Below are 15,925 nucleotides of genomic sequence, written 5' to 3'. Positions count from 1 at the left end.
TGGACTGTGAAGAAAGCTGAGCACTGAAGAATTGATGCTTTTGAACTGTGGTGTTGGAGAAGACTCTTGAGAGTCCCTTGGACTGCAAGGAGATCCAACTAGTCCATCCTAAAGGAAATCAGTCCTCAATATTCATTGGAAGGACTGATGGTGAAGCTTAATACGTTTTACGAATCAGAGTATCAGAGTTTTAAAATCATTTTTAAAATGTTCTTTGTCAATACTGAGCCACACTGTGTTAGCAGTCAGTGCTCATGTGGTTGCCTCCTCAAGCTCTAGCCCCACCACCTCTGGGGACTCTTGATGCATTGAAGAGTCCAAGCTGGAGGCAAGGAGAGGACAGGAGAGGAATTTCCTGAGAACCAATTTAATGTATTACCTGTGTCCTGAGAGCACATCTCATGCTTAGAGTACCAGTTCCCATCCTTGGATGAACACTGGAACCGCCTGGTTTTTTTTTTGTTTTTTTTTTTTTTTAAGTACTGATGTGTAGATCCCATTACAGACATTCCAGTTCGATTGCTCTGGGGATGAGGCCCAGACATCAGGGTTTTTTTTAAAGCTGCCCAGGTGATTCTAATATGTAGAAAAATCTGAGAATCACTTAGAGCATCGTGTTAAGTATGGGACGGAGTGCCATGACCTCGGAATAATGAAGTACATCATGGGTACATAGATAGTTGCCATGGTTATGCTGTCTCCAGGATAGATGCTGACTTTAATTTGCTGGTGAGGTACTGGGATCTCCTGAAAATGGCCTAAAGCCCATCACCGTGCTGTAGGAAAATGGTCCCAGAAGAGGGGACAGGAATGGAAATGTTACATTGAGCGTTGCCTTTTGTTTGTGGATTTCATGTAAACAGACCTGGTAGATTTTTCTGATTAATGAAGTCTCACCTAGACACCACATCCAGGGACTTTGAATTATATATAATGTGCAGACAATGCAGGCATATGTAACGGTAATGAAAATATTCATTATTATGGTTGATGCACTCAGTGGCTATTAACAGTAATCATTTAGACAGAGGCACGTAGACCAGAAGGCCACATGGTTTTATGGCAATGAACTAATCATAAATTTTTCTTTTTTCCCTCCAAATGTAAACTTCAGCTGTAACAACTGGATTTCTTAGAGAGCTTCACCATCATTAGTTAAAAGACCTAGGTCAACGGGAACCACAGAATTTTTCCTAATTGCAGCTCATGCCAGCCAGGAAGATTATTATTGGTCTCCAGTACTCTCCTGTGCTAAAGCATATGATACAGGCTGATTAATGAGACCTTTCTTCCCTCCAGTTATAACTGGAAAACAAATTGCTTCTGTAGCTAGAATGAGACGGGCTTCATCCAGCTAATAAGACCATTCCCATCTGGAGAAAAATAGAATCCATTTGCTTAATAATTCTCACATAACATCTCTTCTGCCTAACTTGCAAATTATTACTGGAATGTCACTTTTCACAGAATAAAATTGTTCCAAACACTCCAAGAGGATTCCATCCAGTGAGTCCTTCATTCTGCCTGAATGTCTCAACGTTGACTCTCTGCTCAAGCAAACCCTAGCAATCTGTGGTTTCCAGAGTGTGGTCCAGAAGCCACCAAGGGGACCTTGCAAGCACCGCACTGGTCCCATTCACCTGTCCATTCTGCAGCAAGCCACACGCTGCTGTCCTTGGAGGACTCCCTCCTTCAACCTGAAAAGTGATCCTGGGAGGGAAGAAAGTGGAGATTCAGCGTTAATCAGTCAGTGGTTTTACCATCGGGAAGAGTTGGAAAATCAATGAGTGTTGTGAATGGAGAAGCTGATTCGGCTAGGGTGGTGGTCGAGCTGCATGTAAAGGGAGTGTGTGTGTAGGCGGCTCTGCTTGCTTCCCTCCTTCCTTTCTTTCCTCTTCCTCTCACTCTTTCTTCTTTTTCCCTCCTATCCTCTCTCACTCTCTCCTAAACAACATCACATGCAATTTCAAACTAACGGAGAGATCTCTTTTGGCTTAAGTCTGCTATATACTGGTGTCCGCTAGTCACTTCTGTCACCAGTCTTCCTCTGGCAAAAGAATCTTGTTTGACCCCTTTTCCAGAGAAAGATCAGCTTAACAATTTGATGTCTCCTCTGCAGAACTGATATCGACCCACGAGCTCGAAAAGAAAGAATTGGAAGAAAACTTTGAAAAGCTGCGGCTGTCATTACAGGTTAGTATTTCCTAACTCTGACTTTCAGGCAATGGCAGCAGACATCTCTTCCTGACAGTTCTTCCTGTCTGCAGGCATTTATGTGGCACCTGCTGTGTACTGGATCCTGCACTAAGCAGTGGAATATGGGGGATAAATAAGATCTAACTCCCTGCCCTTAAGGAGTTTTCTGTCTGCTCAGAGCTCATCCTTGCACAGAATGGATAATACCGTTGGTGCCACAGACTGCTCCCCATGTGCTATGGTCAGAGCCATGTTTAGGGGAGGGGGAGGATTGGGGGCAGAGTATTCTAGGCAGGAGGAATGGAGTAAGAAGAGTCATGCAGGGTAGAAGACACAGCAGATGCTCTGGGCATTGTTAAAGCAACTTCGATACCCTGGAGACAAAAGCTTCTTGCTTTGGGGCATCCCACTTCCAACCTACACAAAGCATGGGTCTCAGGTGCCAGGGGTGTTACCTGGCTTCCTTCTGGCCTTGAGGGGAGACTGACAGGCCTCTCAGATCACTTGCCTGCCTCTCCGTCCGGCCTGCCAGAGATGCCCACCCCCACCCCCCACCCCCTGGCCAACTTCTTCTGTGAAAAGCTGTTGACTGTCCCCAGGCCTAGGGAAGGGCTGTCGGAGAAGCCAGGGGGAGGTTGGTGGCCCTGCCTCCGTTGGCAGCTGTGGGTGTCCCAGTCCTAGAAAGATTACCTTTGAAATATTAGGGACACTCACATTTGGAGGTTTGGAAGGCAAAGACCATAACTCAAACAGAAAGGCGGGAATTTTGCTTTTTGGATGGCTCACTTTCCCCAGGCAGTGTTTCTTACACAGTGTCTGCCCTGCCAAGCAGAAAATCTAGGATTATGGAGTGTCACACTATTGAGTGGACTTTGCAAAAAATTTTAAATGCAGCTGCTTGCTGCATGCCCACCCCCGATCCATCGATCCATCAGTGGGCCTGCATATGCCCCCATACCCCTCATGTGGCTTATCCTTGGCAGGTTTACCCCAAACTGCCTTCTTTGTGTACCCTACGTTCCACACTGTGCTAAGTCATTTCAGTTGTGTCTGACTCTTTGTGACCCCATGAACTGTAGCCTGCCAGACTCCTCTATCCACGGGATTCTCCAGGCAAGAATACTGGAGTGGGTTGCCTTGTGCCCCTCCAGGGGATCTTCCCCACCCAGGGATCTAACCTGCGTCTCTTACATCTCCTGCATTAGCAGGTGGGTTCTTTACCACTAGCGCCACTTGGGAAGCCATTCCACACCACCCAGATACATTACCCTAAGGAACACAAACCAGGAATGTAACAGCAGTACTGTAATGTATCAAAACCCCACAATAGTCCAAAACCAAAAGAAAGAGTTTTGTTTCATCAGTGAGTCTTCACTTTGCCACGTCACACAGTCATGAACCGTGCACATTTTAGTGGTGACTCACCGGCAGAACCCATTTGAGCTGGAGACTTTCAGGTACCAGGTGGGTGCAGCTGCTTAAACCAATTTCCTTGGGCTAATGGCTACTAGAGAAACAGGTTTGAGTTAAAAGATTTGAGTTTGGGGCTTAAATCCCACTGTATCTCCTCTTAATAGATTTTAAATCATGGACAGTTACATAAGCTGTAAACATTAGTTTACTCATCTGTAAAATGGGGATAATACCAGTTCCTTCGTCAAGATATGAGCAGCTTAAGGGAAATAAATATGTGTCAACAAAGAAAACTAATCAATAGTCAATCTAAGAAAGAAATGGATAATTTTATTCAAGCCAACCTGAGGATGAGAACCCAGGAGACAATCTTCATGTGGAATACAGTCATATACAATGGAATACTATTCAGCCCTGAAAAGGAATGAATTTTGCCATTTGCAGCAACATGGATGAACTTGAAGGGTGTTATGCTAAAAGTGAAATAAGTCAGGCAGAGGAGGACAAATACTGTATGATATCACTTAGATGTGGAATCTAAAAAATACAACAAATTAGTGAATATCACCAAAAAAAAAAGAAACAGAGTCTTAGGTATAAAGAACAAGTTAGTGGTTAGCAGTGGTGGGGACAGGCCACATGGAGGCAGGGAGACAGAGTATAAGACAGTCTCAAGGATGTATTGTACAACATGGGGAGGATAGCCAATATTTTTTAATAATTGTAAAATGGAAAGTAATCTTTCAAAATTGTATCTAAATTTTTTTTTTATTTAAACAAAGACAAAAATCCCTGAGATTGTCCCACCTGTTATAGGTCAATGCACAGTTGTATAAATTTTTGAAATAAAAGATCTAGCATCAAAGTCGGAGAAGGCAATGGCACCCCACTCCAGTACTCTTGCCTGGAAAATCCCATGGATGGAGGAGCCTGGTAGGCTGCAGTCCATGGGGTCGCTAAGAGTCAGACACGACTGAGAGACTTCACTTTCACTTTTCACTTTCATGCATTGGAGAAGGAAATGGCAACCCACTCCAGTGTTCTTGCCTGGAGAATCCCAGGGACGGTGGAGCCTGGTGGCTGTCTCTGGGGTCGCACAGAGTCGGACACGACTGAAGTGACTTAGCATAGCATAGCATAGCATCAAAGTAACACATTGTCAGTGTGCATGGTCCAACAGGGTGAGCAGCAGGTCACTATGACACCTTAAAGGATTGAGAAAGGAATCTTATCTCCTAAGGAGTTACCTTGCTGGCACCTGGAAAATGTACTTTTTTTTTTTTTTTTGGTCTGGTGAGCAGGCATCCCTGTGTCTTCCAAGGGGATCCAATTAATGCATAATGCAGGTACCCAATGCACACTGAAGAGGGGTAGTGGCCCAGATGGGCAGAGATGGTATTTTATGTTTAAAATTTTTCTGGTCATGCCTTAAAAATAAATACATTTCATCATGTGTAAGGTGTATAGAGCACTAGGCAACAGCTACTTCTTTATAATAGTTCCAGGCAATGTCACATGTATCATCATCATTATGGTACCATAGTAATGACATAGGAGGCAGAATCCTTCAGGACCTGTTGTCACCGTGTTTAGTGGGGTTGGCGGGGGCGGAGGGGGGGGGCGGGGTGTGCTCGGGGCTCGGGCAGAGCAAGGAGTCAGGGTCAGTTTGACAGCTTCTGGCTTGAACTTAATACAGAGAGTTCTTCTTTGAGATGGATTAATTGTCCTTCTTGAAGTCTGGGCCGGGGGTTGCAGCTAGAGGCCAGACTAGACACCTCTCTGCTGATGGTTTGCCTCTGTGAGGTTGGTTATTGAATTACTAAATGCCCCCCTTGCTGCAGGCTTCTTGTTGGGGCAGAAGCGAGACGGCATTCCCGTCTCAGAGTCAGGTCACCTGCTTTGGGCACCCCCCGCCCCCCACACTTTCTGTGCGGCAGCAACATTCACCTGTCAGTGTCTTGTGGTCCATTCTGGACAAGGCACCAAGGTGGGGAGACAGTGGGCACTTGGGAGCCTCTCCCCCTGGCATGTGATGCCCTTTTTGTGGGACCCAGTGGGGCCCCCCTGACCTCACTGCCCCGTGAGGAGCAACCCGGGCAGGGGGTGCCTCCCAGGGGCTGTGTCTGTGAGGATCGAGCTAGATGTCTCATGCGTTACCTGCAGGACCAAGTGGACACGCTGACCTTCCAGAGCCAGTCTTTGCGGGACCGAGCCCGGCGCTTCGAGGAGGCTCTGAGGAAAAACACGGAGGAGCAGCTGGAGGTACCATGAGCTCTCAGCCTCCTAGCACCCTGCAAGCCTGGTGCTCCCCCAGCATCACCCCAAAGACAGAGCCCCTGTGCTGATCTGACTCCAGAGCGACAGCGGTCGGGGCCTGCCAGGATTTTAAACATACATCCATAGGCACCTGTCCTGAGTCAGGACAGCTGTGGGTTCTCCATCTGAGTGTTATTCTTGCTGCATTTCACAGGGCTCCCCAGCCACTGTCCATGAGCCCCTGGGACAAGCTGGACCTGGAAATGCCTCTGCCTCACCCTTACCCCCACCCCAACATCTCATTCCTTCCCAACCCCAACTCCACAGGGAGGCATTGCTGAAGGTTGAAGGTTTCTTTTTCCAGAAACCCTGGCAAAATGCCTTCCCTCTATGTAGGGTTGCCAGGTGAAATCCATGACACCCAGTGAAATGTGAGATAAATGAGCTTTTTAAATACGTCTCCTACAGTACAAAAAAGTTGTTTATGTTACATTCAGACTTAATTGAACATCCTGTCATTTTATTTGTCACATCTGGCAGACTTACTCCAACAGTTCTTTTTCCACAATGCCTTTTTAAACTACTTTGCTCATTTCCTACGCAGGGTGTGGAGCGGGCGGGGCTGACCATGGGCACAGGTAGGGACCTGTACCAATCTTTGCCTGTGTGTTGAACCAAGTAGCCTGGGCGAATGTTAAAGGCCAATGTTGAATTTAGTGTTTTTGCCCACTAAGTTCCCTTGGGGGGCTGGGCTGGTAATATCCAGCCACCCCAGTATCTGACATTTCAGGGACTGATGGCCTCCCCTCTTCTGCTCCCCATGAAGCTGGATTTTTAGTCTCACTCCCAGTGGAAACTCCTGGGCATCTTTATCAGGGAGGACTGTGAGCATTCTCGCCCACCTGCCCCTTTGCTCTTGTTAAGCTTGTTAACAGAGACTAGATTTCACTGAGTTCACAACACTGGTGAATGCTGGGCTTTGCCGGGGTGCCTGGGAAACAGCTCCTTACTCTCTGCCCCTGCAGATTGCCTTGGCTCCTTATCAGCACTTGGAAGAAGACATGAAGAGTCTGAAACAGGTGTTGGAGATGAAGAATCAACAGATACATCAGCAGGAAAAGAAGATTCTTGAGCTGGAAAAGCTGGTGAGTTGCCTGTAACCCTGGGAGGCCCCCATAACTGGCGTGATATTCCCGCTGCCCTTGTGGGTGAAAGGATTAACAGTGTTTGAGGGAACACCCAGCCCTTACCTGTCCATTGCTTGCACCTGAGCAGAAAAGATCACAGATGAGGCTCCAGGCCTTGTTTTGGGAGCCAGGAGTTCAGGAATCTCAGACGTGGCCTCGTTTGTACAAGTCTAGAGCGCATCTGAGTCCCTGTCTGCATCGCCATCCATCACTGTGAACTGCTAACTTCTCCCCTCCCAGGGGAGGACGTGCAGTGAGCCTGCATCCGGGGGGCATCGCTGATGGGCACCAGGCACTGTGCAGACACTTTGTGTCTGTTCAATAATTCCGACAGCAATCCACTGAGTGGGATTCCATTGTCAAGAGTCTCCTTTTACAGATGCAGAGATGGAGGCTTAGGAAAAGGTCTTGTCTCATCCAGAGCCAGTTAGTGGCCCAGCCCAGGCAGGAACCATGAGCCAGAACTCCAGGCCTCGGCTTCCACCGGGTTCTGGCTCCCAGAGAACTAGCAAAGGGCGTGCCTTTCGGGGAATAGAGCGCTCAGAGTTCACTGCCAGACCCTGTGGGTACAAGTGTTGCAACTGAGATAGTAGTCCAAAGTTAGCAGCAGGGAGGCCTGCCTCCAAAGAGATACTATCTTGATGGGAAGGTTGGCCCAAGGGACTCATATAGAGTCATTTTTTTTCTTATCATTATTTTTAAATTTTTGATACTATAGAAGGAAAATATGTGCATTATAGGTAATTATAAGATAAAAATAAGGAAATTAAAATGCCATATTTCTACCACTGTTAACACTTTCTGAAGGCTTTCCTCCATACAAGTGTACACACCCCAATAAACAGCACGTGCACACACACACACATGCATGCACGCACACAGGCACATGCGCACGCACACACGCACACACACACAGATTTTGCATCCTGCTTCTTTTCAGTTAGCACATCTTCAACTCACCATCTCAGTAAGTGATCATCTCCTCTTAGCTTTTAAAGTTCTCTGCATGTCTCGGAAATGTCCTGGCAGCTGGTTTATCCAAACCAGGAGCTGGTCCCAGACCACCTGTTGCATTCAGTCATCATGTCTGCTCTCCTGATCTAGCACCATCCTTCTCTGGGCATCTCTAGCTGCACAGATGCTTATCCGTTAGGATGGGAGCAGATGGGGCTGTGAGTGCCCATTACAGCATCCTGGGTGATGCTGGCGTCCTGGGACCTTCCAGCAGCTTAGCTTGAAGGCCAGTGGGGCCAGCTGAAGTAGACAGAGCCCTGCCCCTCTCAGCCCTGCAGCCCTCCTCCTCCAGGCTGGACTGTCTGCATCCTTATCTGGTCAACCAGCAGCCTCTGGGTTTATCAGGCTATTTTTAGCCCTGCTCTAGGCACTCTGTGGGCATGCAAGAGTTCATTCCAGAAACCTTTCCAGGCAGGGGTGGGGGCAGGGAGAATTGATTGAATCACTTCCCATTTCCTAGGAGGGCTTCCTTGGTGGCTCAGATGGTAAAGAGTCTGCCTGCAATACAGGACACCCACATAACATCCCCTGGATCGGGAAAGATCCCCTGGAGAATTAAATGGCAACCCACTCCAGTATTCTTCCCTGGGGAATTCCATGGATAGAGGAGCCTGGCAGGCTGTGGTTCATAGGTTCGCAAAGAGTTTGGACACAACTGAAGCAACCTAGCACACACATGCATAGTGAATTACATATACACAATTTATGTGTGTGCCTATATTGGATTCCTGTGTAGAATACACTTCTCATAGTGAGTGTCTCCATGCCCCTGCCATTGTCAGAGATGAGCCATGAGCACCCCCCAGGGTCCAGTTTGGCTGGTGGGTCCCCTGGTTCTCCCTATCGGGTCCTCCGCCCTGCACTGGCACCTCTGGCAGTACCTGTATGCACAGCACGACATTCTGAATTAATGGAGGGATGAAAATAGCAGTAATATGGACACTTTCCCTCCTGAGGCTCTGGGCAGCCAGGAACGTGCAGCTCAAGCCCAGCTTTGCACACGAACAGAAAATAACATCCTCCTCCATGGTGGTTATTCCTTTGAGACTTAATGCCCGCTCTCTGTCCGTGTGTCCCCATGGCCTGAGACCTAGCTGAAGTCGAGCTCCATTCTAAGATGAACTGAGAAATTCTTTTTTGAAAAGACTGTGAAGAACTCCCGCGTAGGGTGGTTAAGGAAAACCACCACCCCTCCGTGCATCGGGCCGAGGCATCAGAGTGGAAGGACTGGGCTCTAGCCAGCTCTTCAGCAAGGCTCCCACGCCCGCCTCATCTTTGTTCCCAGGAAATGCATGCATGCTAAGTTGCTTCAGTTGTGTTCAAGTATTTGCGACCCCATGGACTGTGTAGCCCACCAGGCTCCTCTGTCCATGGGTTTCTCCAGGCAAGAATACTGGAATGGCTTGCCATTTCCTTCTCCAGGAGATCTTCCAGACCCAGGGATTGAACCTGGGTCTCCTACATTGCAGGCAGGTTCTTTACCACTAGCACTGCCTGGGAAGCCCCATAATTCATAATATATACCAATATATACACACAGACATATTATATACCTACATATATATAAGAAAGATATATATCTATATCTATATCTATATCTATATCTATATCTATATATATATATATATATATATAAAACAGTACTTTTAGAGTGCACTCTGGTGTTTTTTATTCTGTTCTTTTGTTTAAAAAAGCAATGCTGGTCACATCCCTCTAGCCTGGTTTTATAGCTGATGCATTGCAAACTGCAGTTTGAAAAACACTGTTTTAGATAATCCTCCAAAACCCAGAAGCCAAGGGCACTGGTCTGTCATCTCCCCCAGGGCCTGGCTGCAGAGCTCTTGACACTGCATCTTTTATAGGCAGAAAAGAACATTATCCTGGAAGAGAAGATCCAAGTTCTCCAGCAGCAGAATGAAGACCTCAAGGCCAGGATCGACCAGAACACCGTGGTCACAAGGTAGGTGGGCCTGGGTGATGGAGCCTCGGAAGCGCGTGTCCCAGATAGAATAGCTTTGTTCCTGACCTTGGAGGGCTCTGCTTTTGTCCTCGCTCCTCCGAGCCCCAAGGCTTTCCCACGCAGGCTCTCCGCGCTCCCCACGTGGAGGAAAGCGTAGAACACACTGCTCTGAGCACCCAGCCGATGCCCTGGCTCCACGGAGCACCCTCTTTGGTGGAAAGGAGTGGGGTGGGCTAAAGCGTGTGGCACAACTGGCAGGGGCGGGGGCAGGAGCGGTGGGGATGGTGGAGGAGGTTTTGGAAGGGCTGCCAGCTGGGAGTTCCAGGCTAAAGAAAACAGCCATGTGAGCCAGCCGACCCTGGGCTCCAGCAGTGGGGCCCTCGACTGCTGCCCTGGCGCTCGGCCAATGGCAGAGGGGAGCTTCCCCGCCGGAGGGCAGGAGGGAGGGACCCGGCCGTGCAGCCGCTTTCATCTCCGTGCTCCTAACCTGCTCCGAGGCTCCGACTTCTGGAAGGGAGGAGCAGCAACCCGGCTGCAGTGAGGACAGAGGCACAAAACACATCGGGTTCCTTTCTACTTGGCATCCATCAGCTGCAAACATCCATGGAGCATCTGTTAGGGCCGGGCCCCAGGCTGGATGCCGAACACTGGAGGAGGGACCGCTCTGGCCCCGTCCTCCAGGGCTCCAGCTCCAGCAGGCGACCAGATGCACTGCCCAGAAGGTCACAGCGCGAGCTGACTGCTGCCAGGGAGGCCCAGGGCGAGGGCAGGCTGCGGAGGCTGATGGCACCACCGATTCCCCGGGGCTGTCCTTATCGTCATCGCCTCTTATGTCCGTCGCTCAGCACCCCCCACACCAAGCCCCTCTTGCCTCTTCTTTCATGCCTGCAGCTTCTGCTCTGTCCACTGGCCACCAGCGCCTCCCCTGACTCAGGGCAGAGGGACTGTGGGCGAAATCAGGTGTTGGCAGAGAGACTCTGGGAGAGGATTGTGTGGGTGGGACAGGTGGCGATCATGTTTCAACCCCTGGGGTCTTGGTCCCTGAGGTCCACAGGAACCCACCACCCACCCCGTTCCCTGTGCGCCCCTGGGCCTGGCCGACCTCAGGCTCAGTGTCTTGCTCTGCCATTGCTATTCTGACTGTTGCTTGTTCCCACCACACCCCCAACCCCCGTGCAGACAGCTGTCGGAGGAGAACGCTAACCTCCAGGAATACGTGGAGAAAGAAACGCAGGAGAAAAAGAGACTGAGCCGAACCAATGAAGAGCTGCTATGGAAGCTCCAAACCGGGGACCCGACCAGCCCCATTAAACTGTCCCCCACATCCCCTGTGTATCGCAGCTCCTCCTCCGGGCCCTCCTCTCCCGCCAGAGTCAGCATGACGCCCAGATGACGCCACCACGCTGCGGGCCGAGCTGCGGCGCCCGGTCCACGAGGGCTCCCACCCGCGGGGAGTGGTGACCGCCACGGGCCGGCCCGCCTGGCCCCGCGCGCATGCCCAGTCGCTACGTCGCGGCCTCCCATGCGCGCATGCCCAGTCGCTGCATAGCCGCATCCCAGGCCGAGCCCTCTTCTAACCCTCGTGTGTAGGACTGTCCCGGGACGGGCACTTAGGAACGTGTAAACGGTAGTGTCTCATGTGCAAACGTTTGGCCATAGTCAGAGCCAAAAGAAGGAAATGCCAGTTGTCCTTGAGCAATGAACTTTCACTGCAGAATTTCAGGTTAGTTAACAAACAGCTCAGTTTTGACTCTCCATTGAATAATCCTTGTGTACTGCACCGGTATGTGTGTATATTTAGATACACGTATATACACATGCAGCGGTTCTGAATTGCATTTTTTATAACATGAAGTGCTGACGTATTTTGGTGACGGTCAGCAGTTTTCTAACTCGTGCCTAAGAATTATTGGGAAATGAAAATGCATTTCTATCTACCTTCCCAGGAATATTTCTACCCAAAATAGAAAAAGGAAAAAAAAAAAAAGATACAGAGAAGAAGCGCCTTTCGACCTACCACCATGTGGTACTCTGTTTAACACAAACACCAGCCATTCGTCGGTAACTACCTTTGAAACAATCAGCTTCTTAGTCAACATGACGTGAGGTCACTATTACTCCATCCACAGATTTTAATTATCGACATTCCTGTCCTGAGTGGATAAGGGGCAGCAGTGAGAAACCCTGAGGGGGATGAGCAGTTTTGCAGATGTTAACTCAAGACCAGTGGATCGCCTATAGTCTTGTAAACACAAGTTTTTGCTTTTTTCCTAAATGGCATCTTGGAATCCATCATTCGGCTATTGCATCCTTGGGAAAATATGGAAGCACATGACCTTAGAGAATGAGGGTGAGAATGGCCTTGGAGTTTGCCAAGACTATTCACGCTCCATCCTCAAGAAGGAAAATTGCTGATAGAGGCTGTATTCTGACTAAGCGTAGAGAAGAGCGTCCTCTGGCATCCTGTTTGATGTGATGCTGTAAATGGTCAACCTACCAAAATACGACCCTCAGCCCTATTTCATTGCCCCGCCCCACTTCAGTTAGGTTCTGTAACCCAACCTCATTCTTGTACATTGAGCAGCTCAGGGGTTCTAGCAGGGGCTTCCAGAAAACCAGTTCTTTTGTCCTGGGGGGATCAGTTCCTGGTTGTGCTAGATCATTGCATGACCTCCCAGAAACCCAGGTGTCTTTTTCTGCTGGATGGTCAAGCTATACCACAGCTAAGAGAGGTCTCATCTTTGGCTCAGGAGGTTCTTCCAAAGAGAGGAGCCCCAGGAAACAGCCAGCCAGTGGTCATAGGCTTCTGGACTGGCATTTGTCTCCTAAATGGATTAGAATGGGGAAGAGATTCCTGTAGTGCTGTGGACCATTAGAAGCATAACACACAAAGTAGTTTCAGCCATTAATACAGTGGTGATAATGACGTCTTTACTGTTCGTGACGAAGACTCTGTACTTTTCTCCCCAAGGCCCCTCAAAGTGGTCCTGAGCACAAGACTGATTCTGAGCAAACCCGAGATAGGCAGACTTATGTAGATACGCTTTGTGGGGCCAGAGTCACAGAGCAGGAAAGAAACGGCTCAAGAAAGGGTCCCCTGGCCCAGAGCCCCTGCCTGCTCGTGGCATATGTGGCCAGCATGAAGACAGACCTGGTCTGTGTTCCTTGCATGAGTCAAGCTTGGGCTTCCTGGCCTCCCATACATCTCATTTCTAGCAAACCTCCAGGTTTTTGCCCATCCTGGGGACATAGACAGGAGATACCCAGTGAAGAAACATTTCTTTTTCCGTTTAGTGGGTCTGCATGATGCTGTGATGTTGAGTTGGGCATCCCGTTAGAGTAGATGATGCCACGTTGACTAAAATACACGAATATGTATTCTTTTAGCAGGCACCACCTGCAGACACAGTAGCTCAGCCCTCCGAACTAGGAACTGCTTCCATAATGGCACCTGCTAAATGCAGTCACACAGCAATACAGATGTCAGTGTTACGTTAGAATGTGGTCTGGTGTGTTAGCCTGTTGCAGTCACAGTTGTAGTGGTGTTAGAACCAAGTAATCCCCCACTAGGTGACTAGAGCGTGGCTCTAACCATCCCTGACCTTGGGTACCTGAGCTAATTCCCACAATGCCCTGGCTTCCTTTCCTTGTCATGGACGCCCATCATGTATGGCTCCTATCCCCAAACTCTAGGGGCAGCAGCGCCTCCCCCACTTCACCTCTCTCTCCCCGACTCCCAACACTGTTAGGACTTGGACCTCTGTTTCTCTGGTGTCCACCTCCCAGGCTGGAGCTGTTTCCACAGAGAAATGCTACAGCCTCCCCACCTGTCTCGAGCAAACCCACCCAACCTCACCAACCTCTCCTTGGCGTGTGGGATGCTGTTGGTGCCCTGCTCACCCCCAGCCCACCACACGCCCTGTGAGGTTCCGGCTGGGTGTCGGAGCGCGGACAGGCCGTGGAGCCAGCATACTTGGTGACCATCTGAAGGGGGTCACTCGTTCCTTTTTTGGCCCCTGCGGTTTCTGTGTTGCATTATTTGTGTTTGAAGCATATTAAAATGAACTTGAGGGACCTTCTGTGATATGCACTTGATGTGACCATTGGCCTGGCCCCCCTCAGGCTTCAGGAGGTCAGGAGTGGACTGGGAGGCCCGAAGGCCAGGTTCCCTCTGTGTGCACGCCAGGGTCAGCTGGTCATCACTGAGTCTTGAGACCCTCTGCTCCAGTTTAGCAGGGTCCCTGCGCCCAGCTTGTAGCCTGGGACTTTCAGCAGTCTTCCCCCAAGCTTTGGGGGCTCGGTGGCTCTGCTCCTTGTCTTCAGGTAGCCAGGTTGGACTGGAGACCGTCAGAAAAAGGACACAAGAGATCAAGTACAAGCCCCTCACCGTCAACTTCAAATTCAGATGCTGACCTGACTTTCTACCCTAAATGGGCCTGGTCACTTTGTGTCTGGGTGGTCACAGAGTTCTCCTCTCAGAGCGGCCAGGGGGCCACTGGCTCCTAGCATGGGGGCCATGGTCACAGCACTTCCTTGTCCTGCGCTTTCTCATGCCTGCGGGGTTCACGGGACCCCAAAAAGCACTGAGCCAGGACACTCCTTTAACCTGAAAGCATTCGACCCCTCCCACCCCCTTAATACGGGCTTTCAGGCTGGACTGCAGCCAGTTGGCAGGGGCACCAGGGGCCATGGGAAGACTCCAGTCAGTCTGTTCCCCCAAGCTGCTGCTGACCAGGAGCCCCTTGGCAGGTGATAAAGGCCCCTGAGTTACTCTGGACCCACCAACACCATCCTAGACCCCCTGGCTCACTCATGCCTCCAGATATTGGTGACGGCTGCCAATTAACGATTTACTCATCAACACATCCCAATCTGTTCATGTCTTTTGGCGCCTCCTGCCACCACTTTAATCAGAACCACCCTGCATTATCCTTCCCCCCACCATGCATCAGTACTGCCACTTAGCAAAGGGATGCTGGCGCCTGGCCCAGGGCCCCGTGGAGGAACCAAAGGTGGAACAGCCTCCTGGCAACAGAGAACCGTGTCCCCGACGGTTGCTAGGCAGCAGTCGAGAGAGAGACCTTCGAAGTCAACCACTCAGTCCCCGCTCTGTGGTCTCTGGGAGTCCACAGCGGCTCCCCCACTGCCTGGGAGGCGGGGAGGAGTGTGGAGGGTGAGGCTCGGGTAGAACCAGGGCAAATGTGTCTCCCCTGCTGCTGGAGGTGAAGGCTGTTATGCTGTGGATGCATCTGAGAGCAAACCTAGCAGTGGGGCCAGGGAGGGGGGTGTTGGGTGGGGGGTTGGTGGATGGGACAGCCCTCCTGCCAAGCAAGAGGCAGGGCCTTGCCCACAGTGGGGGAGGGGGTGGTGAATCTGGGTCAAATGCTTAAAAAACATCGCCAGAGGCTAGAGCTAATTCACTTAAGTTTGCTAAATATCTTTTTTTTCCCCATTTGTTTCCCTTTGGAACCAGTCTGCTTCTCTGGAACTTCTCTATAAACAAAAGCAGGACACTTGGGGTGTCTTGACCTACCAGCTCGGCTTTTTGTTCCCTCAGCGTGAGGGATGAACAGGTGAATTTGTCTGGGTTTCCCAGCGCAGGCATCACGAGGGATAGAGAGTTGTCTAAGTGGGCCCCTCCCCTCCCTACAGGGTCCCACCTCCCCACAGACAAGCCAGCCCATGGGCTTAGCTGCTGCTGATCGGTTTAACTGCATTCAAATCTGTGCAGCACAGCGCATCAGCAGGCGCTCAAGAGGCAACCGCAGGGATTCAGGGAGTAAAAGTGTCAAAGTCCGACCCCGTACCTTCTCTCTATCCGCCACTGCACCCCTCCCCCGACACCCCTACTCCCTCGCAGTCCCGATGGGTGTTGAGAAGTAGGCCAGAGACTGGCTGC

General features: G+C 50.2%; 1 protein-coding gene across 4 annotated transcripts in view; it reads left to right on the top strand.

Annotated features, from left to right (window-relative positions):
- Nucleotides 1-14,101, top strand: part of MTUS2 (microtubule associated scaffold protein 2) — a 388,969-nt gene extending 374,868 nt beyond the window's left edge. For all 4 annotated transcript variants that reach the window (XM_061434861.1, XM_061434859.1, XM_061434858.1 and 1 more), the window contains 5 exons: nt 2,120-2,193; nt 5,773-5,871; nt 6,891-7,010; nt 9,929-10,026; nt 11,206-14,101. In XM_061434861.1, coding sequence (XP_061290845.1) covers nt 2,120-2,193; nt 5,773-5,871; nt 6,891-7,010; nt 9,929-10,026; nt 11,206-11,419 — 605 coding nt within the window. In that variant the 3' untranslated portion in view covers nt 11,420-14,101. The remainder of the gene's footprint in view (nt 1-2,119; nt 2,194-5,772; nt 5,872-6,890; nt 7,011-9,928; nt 10,027-11,205) is intronic.
- The last annotated feature ends 1,824 nt before the right edge of the window (nt 14,102-15,925 follow it).

This window comes from Bos javanicus, chromosome 12 (genome assembly GCF_032452875.1).
Source record: "Bos javanicus breed banteng chromosome 12, ARS-OSU_banteng_1.0, whole genome shotgun sequence".
Lineage (NCBI taxonomy): Eukaryota > Metazoa > Chordata > Mammalia > Artiodactyla > Bovidae > Bos > Bos javanicus.
The sequence above is the reverse complement of the archived record's forward strand: the minus strand, read 5'-3'. Positions and strand labels throughout refer to the sequence as shown.